The sequence below is a fragment of the Oryzias latipes genome, chromosome 10 (genome assembly GCF_053564925.1).
Source record: "Oryzias latipes strain Hd-rR chromosome 10, Olatipes_Hd-rR_3.1".
NCBI lineage: Eukaryota > Metazoa > Chordata > Actinopteri > Beloniformes > Adrianichthyidae > Oryzias > Oryzias latipes.
Window position 1 is genome coordinate 31,432,950 of NC_136246.1, and position 20,186 is coordinate 31,453,135.

The following is a 20,186-nucleotide window of genomic DNA, read 5'->3' on the forward strand; positions in this document are numbered from 1 at the left end:
GGAGGAAGAGCTGCACAAGTGCAAGTCTACAAAAAGTACTGAGGAAGTAACAGCTGACGGCAAGCTTCAAAAAAACACAACGGAAGGACGCATCTAAATATGCAGCCACCACCTAGAAAGGTAAGATCCTGCAGATGAATAACTTAAATGAAAAGCTGAAGAGAGAACGTTTACCTGTTTTGTTTTCCTATTTCTCTTTATTAATATTTTTCTTATATTATCTTCCGCCTTTTTTCGGCACCTAACTCCATCTACATTTTTTCACCTATTATATCCATTCAACTATTCAAATGTTCAGCTCTCAGTTTATTCCTGCCATGACGTCTGGTCCTTCAAACCTTGAACTTTTTGAGATATTCTAGGATTTCCAGGATTTTTTTTTTTTTGCTCCTTAGGTACCAAAAAGGCTTGGTGCAGAAGGTCCCCGGTTCAAGACCCGGCTCGCACATTTTTCGCCAACACATTTTTATTAGTTCAGCCATTTCTTCAGCAAATTTAGCTTTTTTTCCCCACACATACAGCATTCAATCCTGCATTTTCTTCTGAAACTGCAGCTCCTGCTAGTTTTTTTACTGTTACTTCAAGTGTGATCTCCTAAACTGACTCATTAATGCTGATGCTCATTCAAATCAAATAAAATGCATGGTTTTCTTTTTCTTCTTTTGACAGCCTATCACTGTGGTGAGCAGCACATAAGGCAAATAAGATGATTTTTCTACTAAATTAAATAAAAAAGTTTAAAAATAAATATACCCGTTATACTTATTCTAATGTTTTCAAATTAAACCTTTTTTTATTTTAAAGTGGTAACTCAGAATAATGTTAACGTGTTGGTGAGATTTGTTTTCAACTGTTTCCTGCTGTTGTCTACCAAATGGGGGGGGGGGGGGGGGGGATTAAATAGCTTTAAACAATTTTGGGTGAGGAAACCTTCTTTAGTGAAAAGAAAATGACATAAAAAATACATTTATAACAGAGTTACTGCTCTAAAACCCGAATATTTCCCAGCCAAACAAAAGGAAAATATGAATGATTGCTGGCATGAAGACTGCAGGTCTGAATCAAAAACCAGAAACTTTGGCTTGTTGTAAAACAGAGAATAACAGAACAGAAATCAGAATGCTTTGAACTGAACACCGGCGGGTTTCTGTCTGTCAGAATCCATTAAGTCCATTTAGAAAACATTTCTCTGCTCATCCAAGTCGCTTTTTCAGTTCTTCAAGCCTTTAAAGTCCTGCTGATGATCTTTCCATTTCTTTTCCAAGTCTTCCCACTGGTCTTTAAGTTATTATGATGCCATTTTTGGCCTAAATAAAAAAACCTGTGTCTTTTTCTAGTACATAGTTTCTGCAGAGCAGAAGTAGAAATTCCCCTCCGAGTTGTGGCCGGGCCTCCTACCCCCTCTTCCCCTTCCCATTGTGGAGCGGAGCAGGGAACTTGTGGCTCTCCCAGCTTATTTTCTACGCCACAAATAAGCTTATTTGTTCGTCTGCTTGAATAAAGAAATACACAGACATTCAATTTTAAGGTACTATATGTCCTCCGTCATCCAAAAAATGTCACAGGAACACATTCAAAACACTAGAAACACCCATTTTTATAGGAGTTGGTGCAATTTCTCCTAAAACCGGGGAACTAGACTGACCTGGATGATGGAGATCTTCAGCCTTTTCTGCTAAAATCTGTTTTCTAAATCATTCTACTTTTAATATTTGCACCAAAAAACTCACAGATTTTTGTACGTGAAGATTAGTTCACAGTCAGTTTAAAGCCATTTCCTCCATGTTTTTTATGATGCTATTTCCAGCAATAACACCAGTCATTACCAGCCATTGAAACCAGATCATGGGACCATTCAAGTGGCCCAAACCTGAACTGGTTTCGTTTTGTTTTTGTTCAAGGAGATCCAAGAGGTGAAGCTGGTGTTTTCAGAGCAGCTCAGCAAACTGCAGACCAAACAGCATCAGGACATCGAACTGCTGGAGGAGATCAGGTAGAAAGACGCGCCTTTCTATTTGCCAGCCAGAGAGAGCAATGAAAACAAACAGAAAAACAAAAAAATGAGGCGTTGAATTACAGATTTGGATGTTGTTTTGGTTTTTTCTGCTCCCACAGGTCCTTCAGTAAGCAAAGAGCCGCCATAGAGAAGGAGTATGGTCAGGTGCGTCTGCAGAAGCTATTTTTGTTCACTACCTGCTCGGTTACCGGCAACAAACGGCGTTTACTGAAAACACTCAGATTGAATTGATTTTTGATCCAATAATTGTATCTGAGGGCTGTTTTTTTTTCCTGGTCCTCCCTCCTTCAGCTCACATGCAGCTGAGTCCAACTTAAAACACGTTAAGAAAATATAGAATAGAAGATGTTTTTTTTTTTTTTTTTTAAGTGAAGAAATCAGCTTATAGAACTGGTAGAATTTGTCTTGGTAAGATTTCCTAAAATAAAATGTGATGCTCTCCTTTTAAGACACAAAATACATCTAGTAGTCATAAACATTCATATTTAGGTCTATTGATCTGATTATTGGAAATGTTTGTCTGTAAATAAGAGTTTTTCATCTTTAACTCTTTAAAATATACACTTTTACCCCAATTTATCCTATTTTAAGCTCTATAACAGTCTCATCGTCCTTTTTTCTGTACCACAATCATCTTAAAGTTAGATTAGAATTACACACTAAGATCAGTTTGTCCTAAAAACTTTTCAGTTTTGCCCAATCAAGAAAGTTTGTTTCTTGGGGGGAAAAAGAAAATGACAAAATACCTTTTATTGATAAAATATCTGCTAAAAAATATTATGCAAAGTAACAAAAAACGTGTTTTGTTGTTTGCTAAAAATAAGATGTTTCAAACTTAAAAGTTACTTGGAAGTTGGTTTTGTGTGAAAAAAGATATTTAAACAAGGAACCAGTTTAAAAAAATCAGTGAAATTTAGTGTTTCTGAAGTGAAAACATACAGTATAAACTTATTTTTCCTTTACATGACAAAAGCAAACAAATGTTCTAAGGAGATACTGACGTCTCGGTGCAGAATGTGTCATGTCTGTGCAGACATCACATAAATGAATATGTGTGTGTGCGTGTGTGTGTGTGTGTGTGTGTTGGAGGGGGGGTGGAATTGACCTTAAAAAAATGCCAAATTCAAAGTTCCTATTTTTTAATCATTTTAAACATATTTTTAATTTATGTTGGTTTTGTATCTAAACTCTGACTGCAGTTTTATTTTCTGAAAACAAATATAATTGCCAGAAAAAATAAATGTTATATATATATATATATATTAATAAGTAGTAAGTTATAAGGAATAAGGGTAATAAGGTAATAAGGTAAAAAAATTGAAAAAGTTATTTATTTTTAATTACTTTATTTTTAAAGTAATTAAAAATAAATTACATAAAATAATTAAATTAAAAAAAGTTGGGTAAAATGCGTCTCAAAAATGATGCTGCAGAAAAATATTTTTTATATGCAGGTATTATGAAAGTTAAAAAAGATAAAACTAACATGACAACTGAACTGTGAAGCCTACTAAAAGAAAAACAAACCAAAAAAAAACATTTTAAATGACCTAGCAGCTAGTAATGAGACCCTCCTAAGACTATGAACTGGAAACAGACTAGAATGGAGAAATTCAACAAACTCCTGATTCTATTTCTACATTTAGACCTGAACTTTTAATAACCTTTTAAAACCTTTAAAACATTTAACCTTTCTGAATTAAAGAATAATTTAGACGTCTGCATGTGACCCAACTGCGTTTGGACTGGAAACTGTTTTAGGCTCTTCAGAGATTAGCGATCCAGCATCAAAAGAGAGACTGGCAAAGAGGAACGACGGACGCCGTCACATCTGGGTAACGATACACAAACACAAAGCTCATACGGATGTTACAACTTCTTACCTTGACTAGTTTGAGCTATTCGGTGCGAATAATCATTGAAAGCAGAGCAAAATCTGCCTTAACTTTGGAGAGAGGAACTTTGTTACCTGAATTACTTTGTAAATCAAGTTATTGAAACAGGTTTTCACATAGAAAAAAATATTCATGCAGATTTTTAAATCAAATTAAAAACAAAATTCTAAGGCAAATGGAAACCTCTTCAGAGCCTGTTCAAATTTAACAACTTGAAAATAAAACGTGACAGATTATGTCAGTTTATTGATATAAAGCAACAATTAACAGGTTTTCTTTGAGGCTGAATTCAGAACATTTGTCGTAACTCCGTGTTTTCAGGAGCGTGTTTTGCGCGTGGCGCTCTCTGGTCGATGCCACAGCTCAAATCGCAGCAACTCGACTGTCTGCTGCCGAACAGTACCGCAATCTGACCGGTCACGCCTCCAGGAGTCTCCACAACGCCAAGGACGTTCGCGTGAAGAGGGTGAGTGGGTAAAAGGACGCATTGATCTGTGGATAGCAGCACCTGCTTTTCACTGATGCAGGTGTTTGTGTGTTAGGGCCTGGAACGACTTCAGCGGGTGCAGGGTGAAGTGCTGGATGCACTACGGGAGCTGCACGGGGTCAAAAAAAGCTACCATCACCTCATTCACATCACTGATGTGGCCAGAGAGAAAGCTGCTGATGCACAGATCAAGTGAGGACCTTGAACTTCACCTCATTTGAAGGGCGATCAAGCACGGATTCTTGAATGTGTACCGTCCATGGTGTTCACACTGGACAAGCAGGGATGGGCTTCTTCTTCGTTTTTCTTTCCTTTCTCTATCGTTTACTAGAGAATGTCCCCCTGTTACGGTTGGAAGTGGTCCAAATCTCGCTCCAAGTTTTTCCTTTCACAGCTCTTCTCAAATATATGAAAGACTTGGTGTCATAGAAGCAAACGGCAAACTTCTCCTCCGTTATCAATTTTCAACTTCCTTAGATTAAAGGGGGCCTCATTACCAAATCCCTTATGGATTAAAGTTCGACCTGGTTTAACTTAAAACGCGTGTTCCATAGCCACATGTTTTGTATAAACAGTCAAAAAATGGTCCTAGTCCAAAACGTGAGTTTTTGCCTCGTTTACATAGACTTTTCATTGGAAGTGGCCTCTTGAATGATTGTTGACGAGGGCAGTGTGAACGTAGCTTTAGACTCTGGCCAAACCCGACTTCATTCCCTACCCCTCTGACTCCTCCCTATTGCTCCAGTTGTAGGGGCATAAGGAGCTGTAGTGGTGTCCAGACTCATTTTTTCAAGGCGGATCCTGGTCGTGCATGTGAAGCGGAAGAGAAATGTATTTATTCACGAGGGCGTGCAGGTGTCCATTTGACTTTTTGCTTTTGCATTACTTTTTAAAATAGTTGTGAAACCACTGTTGCGTATTTTCCGAGCGCTTGCAGCTAAGCGCTCATGTAGAAAGCCGGGGAATATTCATGACGTCATCAATTGGTGGTAATGTCCGGATTTGAAGGCTCTGCTTGGGGGATTAAACGTAGGGGCAGGGAATGAAATCGGATTCGGCCTCTGTTACTCTGAGACTGACACAATTTACCTTTGCTGTCATCTTCTATCCCCATCTATCCCCATTGGTCGAATGAAATATTTGAGGAAAAAGTCAATTTCTTTTTTTTGTTTTCCAGAGCCAGGAAAAGTGAACATGGGATCTTCCACTTCAAAACAGGGATACAGAAGATGAGCGCTAAAGTATGGACATGCAAAAAATTGTTTTTTTTCTTACCCTTAAATTTCCCGTTTGATCACTATCTTCCTGTTTTCCTGAAACCGCATGTTGACAAAACATATTTAGTGTTGACTATCTAAGGATTCACCTTTGGATCTATGACTTCTTCATGGCAAAGCCTGGAAAAGGACTTTATCACAGGTTGGATCTGTGATACTCTTTGCTTTAGCAATGAACAGGACAGTCAAACAGGCAGAGGTGGAATGGAGGGGCTGCCGGGTTCAAATCCAACATCAGTGTCCAAACACTGGTTGCTCTTTAGCTGGGCGGAATGGACCATCACAAGCCATTTAATTTCAGGTCCCTGGTCCTGAGGATAGGGAGGATGCCTCAACTTGGATAGGATCGCACCAACTACGGAAAATGTCTCCAAGCTGCACAGTTTTTTAGAACATTGTTTCATTTGTGCCAGTTACGACCTTCTGATAACCAAATATGTCTATGTGTCTGCAGCTGAATGCCAGGCTTAAAGAGTGTGATGACCGTTTGACCGAAATCCGTAACGAGTACTTGCTGACCGTGGCTGCGGTCAACGCCCATCAACAGCACTACCACTCACATGACCTACCACTCATTATGAAGGTGAGGTCTCTTAACAGCTCATCAATTAGAAAATCCCCAAAATAACCAGTCAGTCTGTGCATAAGCAATTAAACAACAACTGCATGAAGCATTTTGTACGTAAAAGCCCTGCTGGTAGACATGCACAAAGGGAAATGATTCTCCTTCATCAGAACCCAACAGGGTTCATCAGTTTCAGAGAGAAGATTAAAAAAATAAAGACTCTGGAGCATCTCCAGTAAAGAAGAAAGACAAACAAAGGTGTTGCATAACACAAACCCGTTGAATTTACAAATACTTGTTCAGATACCAACATTTATGAAGATCCTTCTCTTGGAGAACACACAAAAGCTTGGCCAAACCTTTGTGTCCAAACATTGTTAACTGTGTTTATAATGATGAGAGGAACGGCTGACTGTATAGTAGAACTGGAATGAGTGACTGCTACCCGCTGGCGTTCCAAACAGGAAGCATCCGCTGGTTCCAAGAAGCCAAAGTCCCATAGACTTCAATAGAGCAATAAACAGCCATTCTTGATCTGATACCTTTTTCAACATCTTGATAATCCTATTTTCTCTCTAGTCCAACCCATTTAAGTTATAAACTGGCCAATCGGACGCCTAGAGAAAACTATGTGGTCTCACGTTGAAAGTTTAAAACATTTAACAGACAAATCACTGCTTACTAAAGTCGCCTGGTTCCAGCATGGCGGCGTCCATATCGCTAAAAAAAACATGGCAACTGAATTGACTTCATATGGTTGGAGCCAGAAATAAATCATTTTCTATGGGTGACGTCACACTCACTCACTCCAGTCCTCAGATACAGTCAATGGGAGTCACTCACAACACCAGTAATACAGTAGCATGTCTTTTGTTCTCTTTTGTCTTTCTCAGCAGATGGATGGGGATATTTATGATGACCTAAGGCACCACTTTACCTTGTTGTGTGGGACAGAAATGGACGCCTGCTTGACCATACAGAAGCGGTTCATCAGCACATGGGACAGTGTAACCAAGGTCTGTGTTTTGTGTGTAACGCTTATGCTCGTTAATCAACCATCTAACCATTTTGAGATAGTATTGTTGTCAGAAATGGTAGTGATGGAAGAACCGTAGGTATTAAGACAGACTTGAAGACAACAAAACATGATGCTGGGTGGGAAGAAAGGCTCTTTAGAAATCCAAACAAAAGGCTAGCATCGGGAAAGGGGTTTAGAGGCGACCCATGGCCATGGGCTATCCCCTTAGAACGAGCAGCCTGTGGGGTGATCCCCTAAAAAGGCAGCTAGCAGAGCAGTGTTCCAGTGGACAAAGAAGTGGATCCTCGGCAACTTCCTTAGAACAGTTAAAACAGAAGAAGAGCAACCCTGTGAGTTTCTCAATACATGGGGCTAAAGAACGGCATCTTGGTGACCTCTTTAGAACAGATGGACAAAAGAGGAGTGTCCCAGGACAACTGCAAGGAGGAGGTGAGCAGAACAGGAATGTCTGCACTGTCCTCCAACTAGGTAGACAGAAGAGAAGTGTCCCCACTTACTTCATTGGAATGACATCCAGGAGGAGTGTCCAAGGAGATCTCCTTAAGGCAAATGAGAAAAAAAGGAGCATCCCTAGTATCCTCCTACTAGATACACAGAAGAGCAGTTCCCCAGGAAAAATCCCAAAAGCAGGTGAGAAGAAGAGGAGTGTCTCCAGTGTCCTTCTCCAACTAGGTATGCAGAAGAGCAGCATCCAGTAGTCTCCTCAGAAGAGGCAAGCAGAAGAGAGTCCCCACTAACTTTCCTAGAAAGACATGCAGAAGAGGAGTGTCCTTGGAGGTCTCCTTAGAGCAGAATTTAGAGTGTCCCCAATACCCTTTTTCTACTAGATAGACAGAAGAGGAGCATTCAGGTGACCTTTTAAGGGGCAAGCAAAAGTGGACTCTCCCCACCAACCTTGGAATGGCATGCAGAAGGGGAGAGTCCCAGGAGATTTTTTCTTTTAGTGCAGATGAGCAGAAATGAAGCGTTTCCAGTACCCCTCCTCTTCGTCAGACAGCAGAGGAGCATTCTGGTGACCTCCTTAGAACAGGCAAGGAGAGGAGCAGAATCCCATCACCTTTCTGAGAACAAGCAAACATGATGAAGCTACTGGGTAACCCGACATGGCATGGATCGGCATTGTGTGGGCTGCCATTGCAAAACGCACAAAATAATTCCTTTTAGAAGTTTAATAAAATAACTCAGACGGAGTTTGACAAAAATTCAAACCGGAACTGACTTGTGAAATTTTCCCACTCTGGAAAATTCACTGCAAAGCAGTAAAATTGAAAATGCTTTCTGTTCAATAATAACACACGCTTTTGTTGTTGTTTTTTTAACTGTCAGGTGACCAGAGACAGAAATGTTCAAGAGTTTCTCCAAGAATCAATTTCCTTCAGTAAAACACCAGATTTCACCTTCCAGCCTGCTCCACGGGACAAGGTCAGCATGAGCTTCTGCTTTACAGCATTTGTGGGAACAAATGTTAATAGATATTCACAGATGCATGAACGACATAAACTTATTTTGTTGTTGTACATTTATTATTTTTGTACTTTTGTGGAACTCCTTTTTAACCTCCTCTTTCCTAAAGGTCTAATTTGTTTAAAACACCGGCTATATCTTTGGTCGTTGAGGTCTTTTTTTGGGAAGACATTATTCTTTAATATCTACTGAGTATGTATATAATTAGCTCGTGCTGGTTTGCGGCGCCTTCCATCCGTGGAACCAGGGTTCGAATCCGGGCTGCTCCCTATTCCCTTCTCTACTTCTGTGCCGGTCCCAAGCCCGGTTGCTTTGAGAGGGTTGCGTCAGGAAGGGCATCCGGCGTAAAACATTGCCAAATTTACCATGCGACTTGTTCGCTGTGGCGACCCCTGATGGGAAAAGAGGAAGAAGAAAGAAGAAGATGTATATAATTGGGTAAATGATGTAGAATGTAACCCAGTGGTTTGTCTTGACCTTAATGAAAGACATTTTTGTCCACAGCCTGTCCAATAGCCTTTTGAGGTTTCATCAATATTATTGCGATTTACCTTAAAGGTTGAATCCTTTTCAGGAACTATAGTTAACAAAAACTGAACTCAAGGGTTTATTTTCAACTGATGTAGAGAGTGAGGATGGCGGGCTGGACATTTTGCAGGCAGGGGAGCAAACTGGCGGGTGGCCACTGTGGGGCCAGGCAGGCTCTTTGAAGGGAGAACGGGAGGATTAGGACACATAAAAAATTACTTTCAGCTCTGATAGAACTGCCAACATTGTTGCAGGAGGTGAACAATAGTCTGACATCGGCTGGAGGTCCATCTGAAGAATATGTAGAGTGGCTGATGAGGAGCAGGTGAATTTGACGAAATTTGACGAAAAAGTCCACTAGTTGTGTCTTGATTTATTGCGCTTCATCATTGACACAGATGACACATAAGATGCAAACGATCAAAAGCAAAAACACGAAAGGCGGTCAACAAAATATACCGTGACCTGTGCACCCTCTCTGTACCAAACCAAAGAAAAAAACAACCTCAAACTACATGAGGTGACAGGTGCGCTTAATGACGTCTCAGCTTATCAAGTGATAAAGGAGAATTATGAATAGACATGATCATGCCGGCTTCAGTATCCACTGAGCTTGCTTTGGTGGGCGGGGCCTAAACCAATTTAGTAGGATGGTGTTTCTTGCAATCAACAATAAAACATGCAAGATGTGACACTGATCTTTGGTGAGTGAATGAATATTTGGTGTTTAAATCCATAAAGAATGTCATCTAAGAAATGCAAAAGCTTCTGGGTTTTGTCTTTACTTTCGTGAGTCAACTTTTATGTCCTCTCCAAGTTTAGAAACCTGCAGGTTTCTCCTCCCCACAGGTTTCTTCTCTGCAGGATAGCAGCACGACTGGGGAGGGGGGCTGTCTGGTCAAGGAGGCCAAGAAATGGGCCACCAAGGCTGCAAAGGACCACAAGATAGTTGCTCATGGAGAGCGAGTGAGACTTTTTTTTTCACAGTTGATACATGTTACACACACGTCTTTTTTTACCCCAAATACAAACTTCAGCATCGGCTGTAGCTCCAATTAAACACTAAATCTGGTTTAAATGTGACTTTTGTACGACGGAGTTTTAGGGCCAGTTTACGGAAAAAAAAAAAATTTAATTACGACTTTAAGTCGTAAATTTACGAAAAAGAAAGTCATAACTGTTAAATTATGAGTTTTTAAAAACTTGTAAATTTACGAGATTTTTTCTGGTAAGTTAACAAGGATTTATCTAATAAATTTACGAGTTTTTTTTCTTGTAAATTTAGGACAAAAAAGTCATAGATTAACAAGGAAAAAACACAAAAGTTTTCTGTTTATCGAAGCCTAGCTTGAAGATGAAATATGTGGAGCCTTTTATGAAGCTCTATTTCCGGATAGGTTTAAAAAACAAAGAGATTCTGAACCTTTTGGCGACTCCAAATCAGATTATTTTCAGTGTATTCTGCTTTCTGGGGTTCGGTGTCGATAAAGCAGAGTTTCATATGTGAAATAAGGAGCTCAGAGACACGTTTGGGTGTAGAGGACAGCTGCAGCCTTTATTCTCCTTTTCATTCACACATTAAAATCTTGTAATTGTACTACTAAAACTCTATCGTAGGATTAAAAGACAAAAAAATAAAATAATCCAAAGTGGCGGATGGTTTAAACTTTTAATGTTACATAATTAGAGCCAGTAAAATCCCTGTAAAGTAACGGCTGAGTAACTCATAAATGACTTAGTTAAAGCAGCCTGTTACCCAAAAAGTTCACCTTAAGACAAACATTTTGATTGAAATAGAGTCTGCAGATATGTTAATGTTCTGCAGCTATAAAACAGAATTGAGTTCAGCTTTAACTAAGCCCAAAAATCTGTTTTGTCTGTCTGCGTTCACTAAAATAAAATTTACGTTTGATAAATGTTTATGAGTCATCAAGTCATCACACTTCATTTTGAAGGGAGACCATTTTTACAGTTTTTTCTTTTCACAGTTAAAGCCCCACTCTGATCCTCTTTTGAACCATTTTCAAAGCAGTGGTCTTTTTATTAAGATTAAGCCACTTTTAGCCAAAATCCAAAAACCTGTGTTGTTTTCTAGGACATAGTTTCTGCAGGGGTTCATCAGAAATTCACCTCTGAAATGAGGGACCGTTAACATTTAGCAACCTCGCCCCCCTTTCCCGTCACCCGTAACATGTCAAAAAACAGGATTTTCATCAGAGTGGGTTTTTAACGGGTTCAGATGAGAAACTCTTAATTGCAGCTTCTAATTTAAACATTTAATTTCTCTTCTTAATTTTTTCAGGTTCTGCAGATGTTGGAGAGTCGACTGCAGCTCCTGTCAGGAGAGACCGGCCTCAGTGTGGAGCAGAAAATCGCAGAAGTTCAGGAGAGTGTCAGAAAAGCCAAGGTTGGGAGGTTTTAGGATTTTCAGTCTTCACAAAACGGTTAGAAATGTCACACATTTTTGGGTTCCCGGAATGTGTTTCATGTCCGAATAAAAGAGCAGACACAGAACTGCAGCAGTCTGTAAATAAAGGAGTCCCAATCCTGTTTATATGTGTGTTTTGAAATATTAATACAATGTCATTAAGAATAAATAAATCTTGTATCTTTTGGGGTTTAATTGAACAGAAATATCAAAGAATATCAAAGCTCTGAGTTTGTTGCATGTGTCTGTGGTTTGCTGGGTTTCTCAGCTCAGCAGAGTGAAGGCTGAGGCCCGCCTGGCTCTGCTGTCAGAGAGCGTCAGTGGAACTGAGCGCTGGTTCCACGCCGCCATGAAGCAGGCCGAGGAGGAGCTGGAGAGGGAGAGGCGCCTCAGTGAGCAGAGGAGGTCAACAGAAGATTTCACAGTGAGCAAAGAAACCAGCTTATAGCATCTGCTTTGTATTTCAGAGGACAAATCACTTCTAAGCTTAAACATAAATTAAACAGTTGAAACATTTTTGGGAATATTAATTAAAAATTCAGAACTGAAAGGAAGACTTCTGGGGGAAAAGTGTGAGGCAAAAGCTTTAATTTGAATTTTAAAGTCAGAATTTTGGATTTATATTGTGAGAAAAATTGAGACTGAAACAGAAAGATTGCTCGACATTCAATCACAATCAAAAAGACTACGACATTCTGGGGAAATTCCCAGAATTAGGTCTGAGGTAAATAAAGTGCCTCAAAACAAAGAGGAATACAATTATAGAAAAAGAACCACCTGTTAGGCGGAGCAGTGGAGAATCTGCTGGACGTCTCAGTTCAAATGTCACGCTGCAGCTTTAAAACCCACTCCTAAAATAATGCTGGTTTTTGTCGTTTTAACACATTCCTGTGCCATTTTTCGGATGATGGAGGATGTAAATAAAGAAAATGAGGCTTAAAATTTGTTGTGAATCAGGATGAAAAAATACTGCTGAAAGCTTGTCATTTTTGACATATGCTGTACCAACGGGGGGCCACAAGCTCCCTGCTCCGCTCCATTCTGATGCAGAAATAGATCCACTTACGTCTTTGTTTGCCTCATCTGAGCTGGAATCTGGATAAGTACTGTACGACTGGATAGCTCCAAGTTGGAGGTGTGAGGGGCTGTAAGCTAGCGGGAGAGCCTGTAAACAGAGAGCTCCCATCAATGGGGAGCAGAAGGGGGGTCAGGGTTGCTATGTACATTAAACAATAAAAAAAATTGTATAATTATAATTTAAAGACCAATGCGAACACAAAGGTGATCGGAGTGGGATTTTAATGTTCTAAAAAAATGGGCCATGAATGAAAAAATGTGTGCATCCTAAATAAAAACATGCATTTACACAGTGTGCTAGAACTCTTTTGTAATATTTTTGTTGCTTTTAATCAGTTGAACCTGTTTTGATCTAAAAATGGACTGTTGTGGGACGGTCCGAGAAAAGAATCTTTTAAAAAAGAAACCACTGAACTCTAATTATTTCTATAAAAAGAGAAAACAACCTTTTTAGCCAATAAGAAGTGGTGTGAGTTCAGCAGAAAAGTTTGATGATTGTTGTGTTTTTCAGGAGGAGGAGTTTGAGCTCACCGACTTTGAGGACTATAACGATGACAACGGAGACATTTTTGCAGAGCCGAGTTCTTCCTCTGGAGTTTGCGTCGTCCCTGCAGCCTGCAGAGTTCTCTACAGCTTCCAGGTTATAGAAACTGATCAAACTGACAGGAATTGTTGTCTATATTTTAAAATTTCAAGCATGCATGGTATAGAATTTGTTTGCTGTAGTGCAAAAAACATTTAAAAAATCCTAAAACACATAATGTATATCGATAAATATGAATATCTGGAGCTTTTTGCTGTGAACCTTTAAAGAACTCTGCACATTTATGCAGGCCGGCCAATCAGATGAGCTGTCAATTAACGAAGGGGAGGAGCTACAGGTGATTGAAGATGGAGATATGGAGGATTGGCTAAAGGTTCAACTAGAGCGGCAGCATTTTTAATTTTCTTTAAATGTTTTTGTCTGCTTGGGCTACATCCGTGCTCGGCATTAAGTGACGTGTCATTTGTAGGTGTGTAACTCGTGTGGTCAGGTGGGTTATGTCCCCGAGCGCCACGTGCAGTTCCTGTGTTCACCAGCAGGGGGTGCCCCTCATCTGAACTGTTCACTCAGCTCCAAGTCCTCCGCCGGGATCACAGAGGGCAGAGGTCTGTGAGAGTCTGTATGAGTGATGTACATATAGGCTTGAACTGACAAAAAACTAGTTGTTATGGCAACAGTGATAACGCTCAGTACTTTTCCAGTAGAATTAAGACTTAAAGCTGATTTTTTTTTTTAAATTCTACCTGTAGGTCTTCTTTCTATATAGTCTGCTGATCAATTTAATTTATTCCCACTCTCTCAGGTGTAGCCAGAGCTCTGTACTCCTACCAGGGTCAGAGTGCAGAGGAGCTTTCCTTCCAGGAGGGGGCGCTCATTCGTCTAACTCGTCGCCGCGGGGCAGTGAGTGCGGTTAAACCGACTCTTGGCTTTGCTGCTATACTTTCTTGGCTCCAGTTTGATCTAAACGTCACGTTGGTACATTATACTTTTAAGGCAGGTGGTGGACAAATCCAGGCCTCGAGGGCCGCGTTCCTGCATGTTTTTCAACTTACCCTGCTCTGGCGATTTTCTAATTGACTGGAAACGCCTGGACCAGGTCATCAGTCATGAGCAGGGCTTGGATACCTGGAAATCATGCAGACACATCTCATGGCCTGGAGTTGCCCATCCCTGCTTTAAGGACACCTTGACACCTGTCTAACCATTCTCCTTTTTTTTTAGACCTTACTCCAAACAGCTTGGACTTCTACTCCACAGATGGAAATTGTTTACTTGCTATGTGTGCATTACGAGAAGTGTTTTTGTTGTTTTTTATTAGGTGGATGATGGATTTTGGGAGGGAGAACTGGATGGCCGGATTGGTGTCTTCCCATCTCTGGTTGTAGAGCTTCTCCAGGAGGAAGAGGAGGAGCTGCAGGAAAAAGATGATGAAGAAGTGAAACAGGTTTTTGGAGAAAACTGGTCCAAGCTGCTTCAGTTTGTCTTATGTGTCAATGCGTTTTTTTTTTTTTTTTCCCAGACTCACCAAAGTCCATCTAAGTCTTCCATCTCAACCCGTCCACCAATGTCTTCACCTCCTGGTGGCAGTTCACAAGCTGGTGCTACTTCTGCTGGTGGCGATGAGACTGAAGAGTCAGTTCCTGTGGTGATTTCGGACCTTGAAGGCCACACTTCAGGTAGATCTGATTCATATTTGTGTTTCTTTAATACAAATGTAAAAGGTGACGGAATTTATTTTGCGTTCCCTCAGAAGCTTCTGTCAAGGTTCAAACTCCTGCACAGATCCCCAGTGGTCGAATAAAACCAGTATGTCTCTGATTTACAATTACTCATGAAGGCAACACAGCTTAGTTGAAACTAACGGCTCATTTCTGTCTGCTGTTTCAGTGCAGAGCGCCTCCTCTTCCTCCAGCAGAAACACCTTCTTCAACTCAGCATTGAGACTGCAGGGAAGTTTCATTGGTCACCACATGCTTGCTTGGAGTTCTGTTTTAAAACGAAACATTTTTCTGACTTATTGGATCAACTGAAGCTTCAGCATGGAACAGCAAAACCCAGGAAAACTCCAAGAGCACCTAGCTGCAAACAAAACGGCGGACGGAGCTCCAAACCTGCCTCAGATGGGACCATTGTCTGTATCTGAGAACTGGACTGAGTAAAGGCTTTACTTCCTGCTCCAACCAGATGAAGTTGATCCATCTATTGTTTTGCCATATGGACGTCGCCATGTTGGGACCTGACATCGTCAGTAAGCTGTGATTTGTCCGGGTCTGCCCTCGTTTCTATGGCAACCAAGAATGAGCCTGTTGGAAGGCCACACCTGAAATCAGGCAACAAGAAATCTGTCAAATGTTTTAAACGTGGGGGCCATCAGGCTCCAACTACTTTTATCGAGGTATCTGATTGGTCAGTCTATAACTTGACTAAAATATCATAGAAAAAAAGAGAATTAGTAAGAACATGTTAGAAAAAAGATATCAGGACAAGAATGGTTCTTCTGACCAATAGAATGACGAACTAACAGCTGTTTATTTCTCTATAGAAGTCTATGAGATTTTGGCGTTTTGGCGCAACTTCCTGTTTGGAACGCCAGCGGGGGGGGGGGGAGGTCACTCAGTTCTCTTATACAGTCAAAGGATGGGACTGAAGTTACATTGAATCTTATCATACAGATGTGAGTTTGCATACAAACCCTAACCAGCTCCATGTAAGTTAACCGATCTAAACCCAAACTACTACTAAACAGGTAACCTCCTCCATTTTTACTACAGTGTTGCTGCTTTTCTGGTCTTAATTCATGTTACTCACTTTACGATCTTGATGTTTGTGTCCTTTTTCATAAGTTGTTGTTTCTGCATCTAAATGTTTTTTTTCTTTCTATTATAAAGTGAAATGCTAATGTGGATATTGTTAGTACTGGATTTTCTGGTTCTGCTTGTTCGAAAACCTTCAGGTAAAATAAATAAATCAGAAAACCAAACAAAAATGTTAAAAACCCACTTATAGGTAAGAAATATTAGAACAAGCAGAGTTTGATCATGAAGTGCCTGGAGGTTTTTTTTAGCATCCACACACTAAACACAAAACACAAACTACGGCACAACAGTGATTCTCACAAAAACAGACCATTTTTTCAGGTGTTTATTTATAAAGCAAACATTTATGTGACAGGAAGTGAAAGTTACATGAAAGGCAGTGTGTTGGGAAACGGCATAAATGCAAACAAGTCACTTTCTTTTTCCAGGTCAAATCTCGAGTCCTCATGTCAGAATTATGTTTTTCTTTGTTGATGTATTTAAAAACGAACAGCATGGTGACGTAAGTGACTTTAGCAGCGCAGCTTCAAAGATGAAAATAAATGTCCTCCGATTCCGTTTCAGTGCAACTGTTTAAAATGAGTGTTTAAAATATACAAAATGTGTACAACAGGAGCACAAAATTACGAGAAAGTTGAAGAAAAATCTCTAACTGGGTTCAAAATGCAAGAATCAAGATGTGTTAATATTTAGTCAGAGGATCTTCACAGTAGGTTTTATTAAGTGCCTTCTTATAGTATAATTTAATGAGATTATTGAATGTTCCTAGTATCAACTTTAACAAAAGACACTTGCTGAAGATTTCCTGTTGATGCTTGTCAAACTAAAAAAAATCAAGAACTTATCTGAAATCACCATTTTTGCAAAATTGGAAGAACTTTGAGGGTATTTCAAATCATCTCCATCATCATGGACCACCAAGAATGGCTCAAAAAGAGAGATGTGTCATCTCAGAAAACATTCACAATGTGTGTAGAACTTATAGGTTTTGGTTTTAAAGTTGGAGAAATAAAATCAAATTTAAGCACAGGGTTTTGCTTCATCTGTTGGTGGTGGAAGCATCATGGTTGTTAATTTCTTATTTTCTTTGCTATGAACTAATTTCGCAGGGTATTCCTGACTCATTGGTGCAATCAAATAATAAAGAAAATTTTCAGACTAAACTCAAGAGAAAAGGCTTCCAAACAACCCATAAACATAACGAACACTCAAAGAAATGTTTAACCCTGGAGAACAAAAAAGAAATTTCCCTCTGAGCTTTTTAAGTTTGCTTTTGTTGTTTGGTTGGGGCAAAAAAAAAAATAAACTAAAAAAAAGCCAGAAGGTGGCGTTGAATGGTTCACAGGGGCTACCCCCCCCCCCCCCCCCCACCTCCCCTCTTTGACCCACCCTACCTGCCTGAGCAGCGGCCACATTTGCCTTGTTTTCTCCCTCTTCTGCCTCTCCCACCCTGGTTAGAGCTGCACATCACAAATTCAGGGGGAAAAAAAAGTTTTTTCACAATGACAGCTTTCCTGTTAGTTTTTTAGCTCCATAGCAACCATTTTATCTTTTGGTCGCCTGGGGGTGACGAACAGGTCTGTGTAACTTTTAGAGGAATCTGCAAAAGTAAAATTTTGGGTTTCCTTAGCAACACAGTTTTTTTTTGTTCCCCATGCCCACATTACTATAATGTTCATATCGTATGTCATATGATTTAGTTTAGCTTGAGCCAATGATTCATGTAATGAATTTAAATTTAAAAAAAGCCACTTTTACCATGCTAACGGCATTCCAAATCTACTGTTTTTAATTCCAACATTTTCTCTCCTGTAGCTTCCAAATGATGCTCGAGTAGTTAGAAGGCCACAGACTTATAATTAAAATTGCAGTTGGCACTAAAAGTGATTTGTTTTTTTTTTATTCAAGATTAAGTCTTCCCAAGGTCAAAGGTCAATAAAACTTCGACTGAAGTTGTAGACTTAATCTGGTGGTGTGTGTGTGAAATTTTGTGAAGATTTCTCAAGCAAAGTTCTATTTTTTTTGTGCCCATGTTGTGTAAAAACGTGAAAATTGCTAAATTTCACACTTGGTCATAAACTGGCAAAATACCTCAAATTTATTGTCACTGGGTACTAGGTGTGAGCAAATTTTGGTGAGTTTTGTGGTGGAGGGGAAAAAAAGGTTAAAAAAAAAAAAGATTTGCGAAATAACTAATAAAATCTGGTCTTTCAGTCTACGACTTCTGCTGAACACAAAAAAACGGCGGTCAAATTCTAGCTACTTTGGTTCTCCAGGGTCAAATGGATGATCTGCTGTAAGGACATAAAGCTGGTGCATAAATTATGTTTTTTTTTCAGAACAACTGATTGGTGGGAAAAAGAAAAGCATCATATTTGCTCGGAGCTTTTAGTCCAGCAAACGTATGAACAGCTCTGGTTAGTTTATCAAAAGCATGTTCACAGTTGTGGGATTAGCATGACTATAGCGTCACTCCTCTGTTTTTTCCAACATCTCAGTTTCCTTGTTGTCTCTGACGTGGTCCTTCTCCGGTTTTTGGGTATCTGTTGACTCTAAGGTTTCTCTGCTCTGGCTTTTAGACCCTACACCTGCAGAAACAGAAATGTCTTCCTGCTCGTTAGGGACTTCTCTGTCTTCCACCATGGTGACAACAGAGAACTCCCTCTTGCTGTCAGGGCTAGCTTTGACGATAGTTACATGACTCATTCTGCCGCCGTGAGGTAGCGATGGGGACAAAGTGGGTGAAGGTGACAAAGGCGCCATGCTCAGTCTGTCCGTAGAAGCTCGATCAGGAGACGAATGACCAGAAGGTGGAGAATGTTCGGATGTCTTTAGGATTCCAGGTCTCCTCATTTCAGTCTTTGAGATTTTGTCTCCGTCTGTTTGCTGTTCCTTTGAGCTTGAACAGATGTCCACGTTGGTCGCAGGTGTCATACTTTTAGAGTGACTCAGACCTTTTTGGACACATCCAGCACCTGGGTTTGGTTCTTGGTCTGTCTTTCCTGGTCCACTTGGGAGACTCAGTGAAAGAGTGGAGGAGAAGTTGGCTTTCTCTACCTCAGGACGCAAGTTCCTTAAGTTACTTTTAGGGCTTGGTGACTCAGCCAGCGAGGAGGTAGGTGTTTTTACTAAAGAGACTGATGACAAGGTTTTGTTTGCGGTGGAAGATGGAGGGGATGAACCTAAACTAATGAACCGGAAACCAGCCCCGTACCCTGGTTCCACATCTGAGCTGGAGCTCAGGTCAGGGGGACTTTGGCTGATGGAAAAGACCTTAGTGGATTGATGCTGAGGTTGATGGGCAAGGACACTAGGGCCCACACTGGGAATGGATGCTGGAACAGGGCTGATGGGTGTTGAAGTCTGCAGTGGTCCAGGATCACAAATCTCTATTGTTCTCACCACATTGTTTTCAATGTTTACTGTTCTCTCAGACAGAATGGGAAGGGAATTTGGGGCAAGGGCTGCAGTGTTTCCTGTAGAAGACTGGGTCATGCTCACATGAGGTTCTTGACTTGTACCTAGTTTGGAGCATTCTTGAGGATCTAAATCAGATCTGCTATCCCCGCGTTGGATGGACAGTGAATCAGCCAATCCTGTTTTTTGAGGATCACTTTTAGCTAAAACGTCAAGCTTGGGAGCGGGTTTTGTGGAAGACTCACAATCCTCTCCAATGTTCTCGGCCTCCGGAGTTTCCTCCAGAACTGCGGGTGGATGGTGAACAGCAAACTTGAAATCTGCCATCGCTCTGCCCATACCTGGTTTTGCTTTCATACCTATGGGGTCACTTCCACGCCTCAGCCCAAAAATGCTCACGCTCTTCTTCCGTTTCCCAGCGCTTGCAGCTCCATTGATGCCTTCCGATGGCGGCTGAGCTTCTCCAAACATACTTCTGATGTTGTACTCGGCGTCCTTTCTGTCCTCGCTGTCCTGTGACTGGTCCAAATTATCTCCAAATGACGCCAATGGAGTCGGGCCTCCAAAAAGCTTCTTATCAGTGTGTGTCACCCGAAATCTACAGGGACCAACGATCAAACATCAAGTTCTCA

General features: G+C 40.5%; 2 protein-coding genes across 7 annotated transcripts in view; one reads left to right on the forward strand and one right to left on the reverse strand.

Moving 5' to 3' along the window:
• On the forward strand, positions 1 to 16,977 carry LOC101165900 (F-BAR and double SH3 domains protein 1). Of its 5 annotated transcripts, none has more exons than XM_020706810.3 (21): positions 1 to 120; positions 1,902 to 1,993; positions 2,116 to 2,161; positions 3,779 to 3,852; positions 4,234 to 4,378; positions 4,455 to 4,591; positions 5,577 to 5,640; positions 6,131 to 6,259; positions 7,135 to 7,257; positions 8,607 to 8,702; positions 10,122 to 10,238; positions 11,575 to 11,679; positions 11,969 to 12,124; positions 13,289 to 13,417; positions 13,611 to 13,694; positions 13,791 to 13,926; positions 14,124 to 14,221; positions 14,640 to 14,765; positions 14,841 to 14,997; positions 15,072 to 15,127; positions 15,209 to 16,977. In XM_020706810.3, exons 1-21 carry the CDS (start codon positions 100 to 102, stop codon positions 15,260 to 15,262), a joined length of 2,145 nt encoding a protein of 714 aa, XP_020562469.1. In that variant the 5' UTR covers positions 1 to 99; the 3' UTR covers positions 15,263 to 16,977. The 5 variants fall into 5 exon arrangements, with proteins under 5 accessions (XP_020562469.1, XP_078810532.1, XP_078810529.1 ...); XM_078954406.1 differs by having other exon boundaries at positions 14,640 to 14,756; XM_078954403.1 differs by having other exon boundaries at positions 14,640 to 14,997.
• The window catches only part of rell2 (RELT like 2), a 19,226-nt gene continuing 14,076 nt past the window's right edge, over positions 15,037 to 20,186 (reverse strand). The window contains exon 7 of one of the 2 annotated variants that reach the window (XM_023959383.2): positions 15,037 to 15,641. In XM_023959383.2, the coding sequence (XP_023815151.1) occupies positions 15,521 to 15,641 (121 nt within the window). In that variant the 3' untranslated portion in view covers positions 15,037 to 15,520. Of the gene's footprint in view, positions 15,642 to 16,447; positions 20,153 to 20,186 lie in introns of those variants that run through there. The other variant, XM_023959382.2, reaches the window with a different exon arrangement.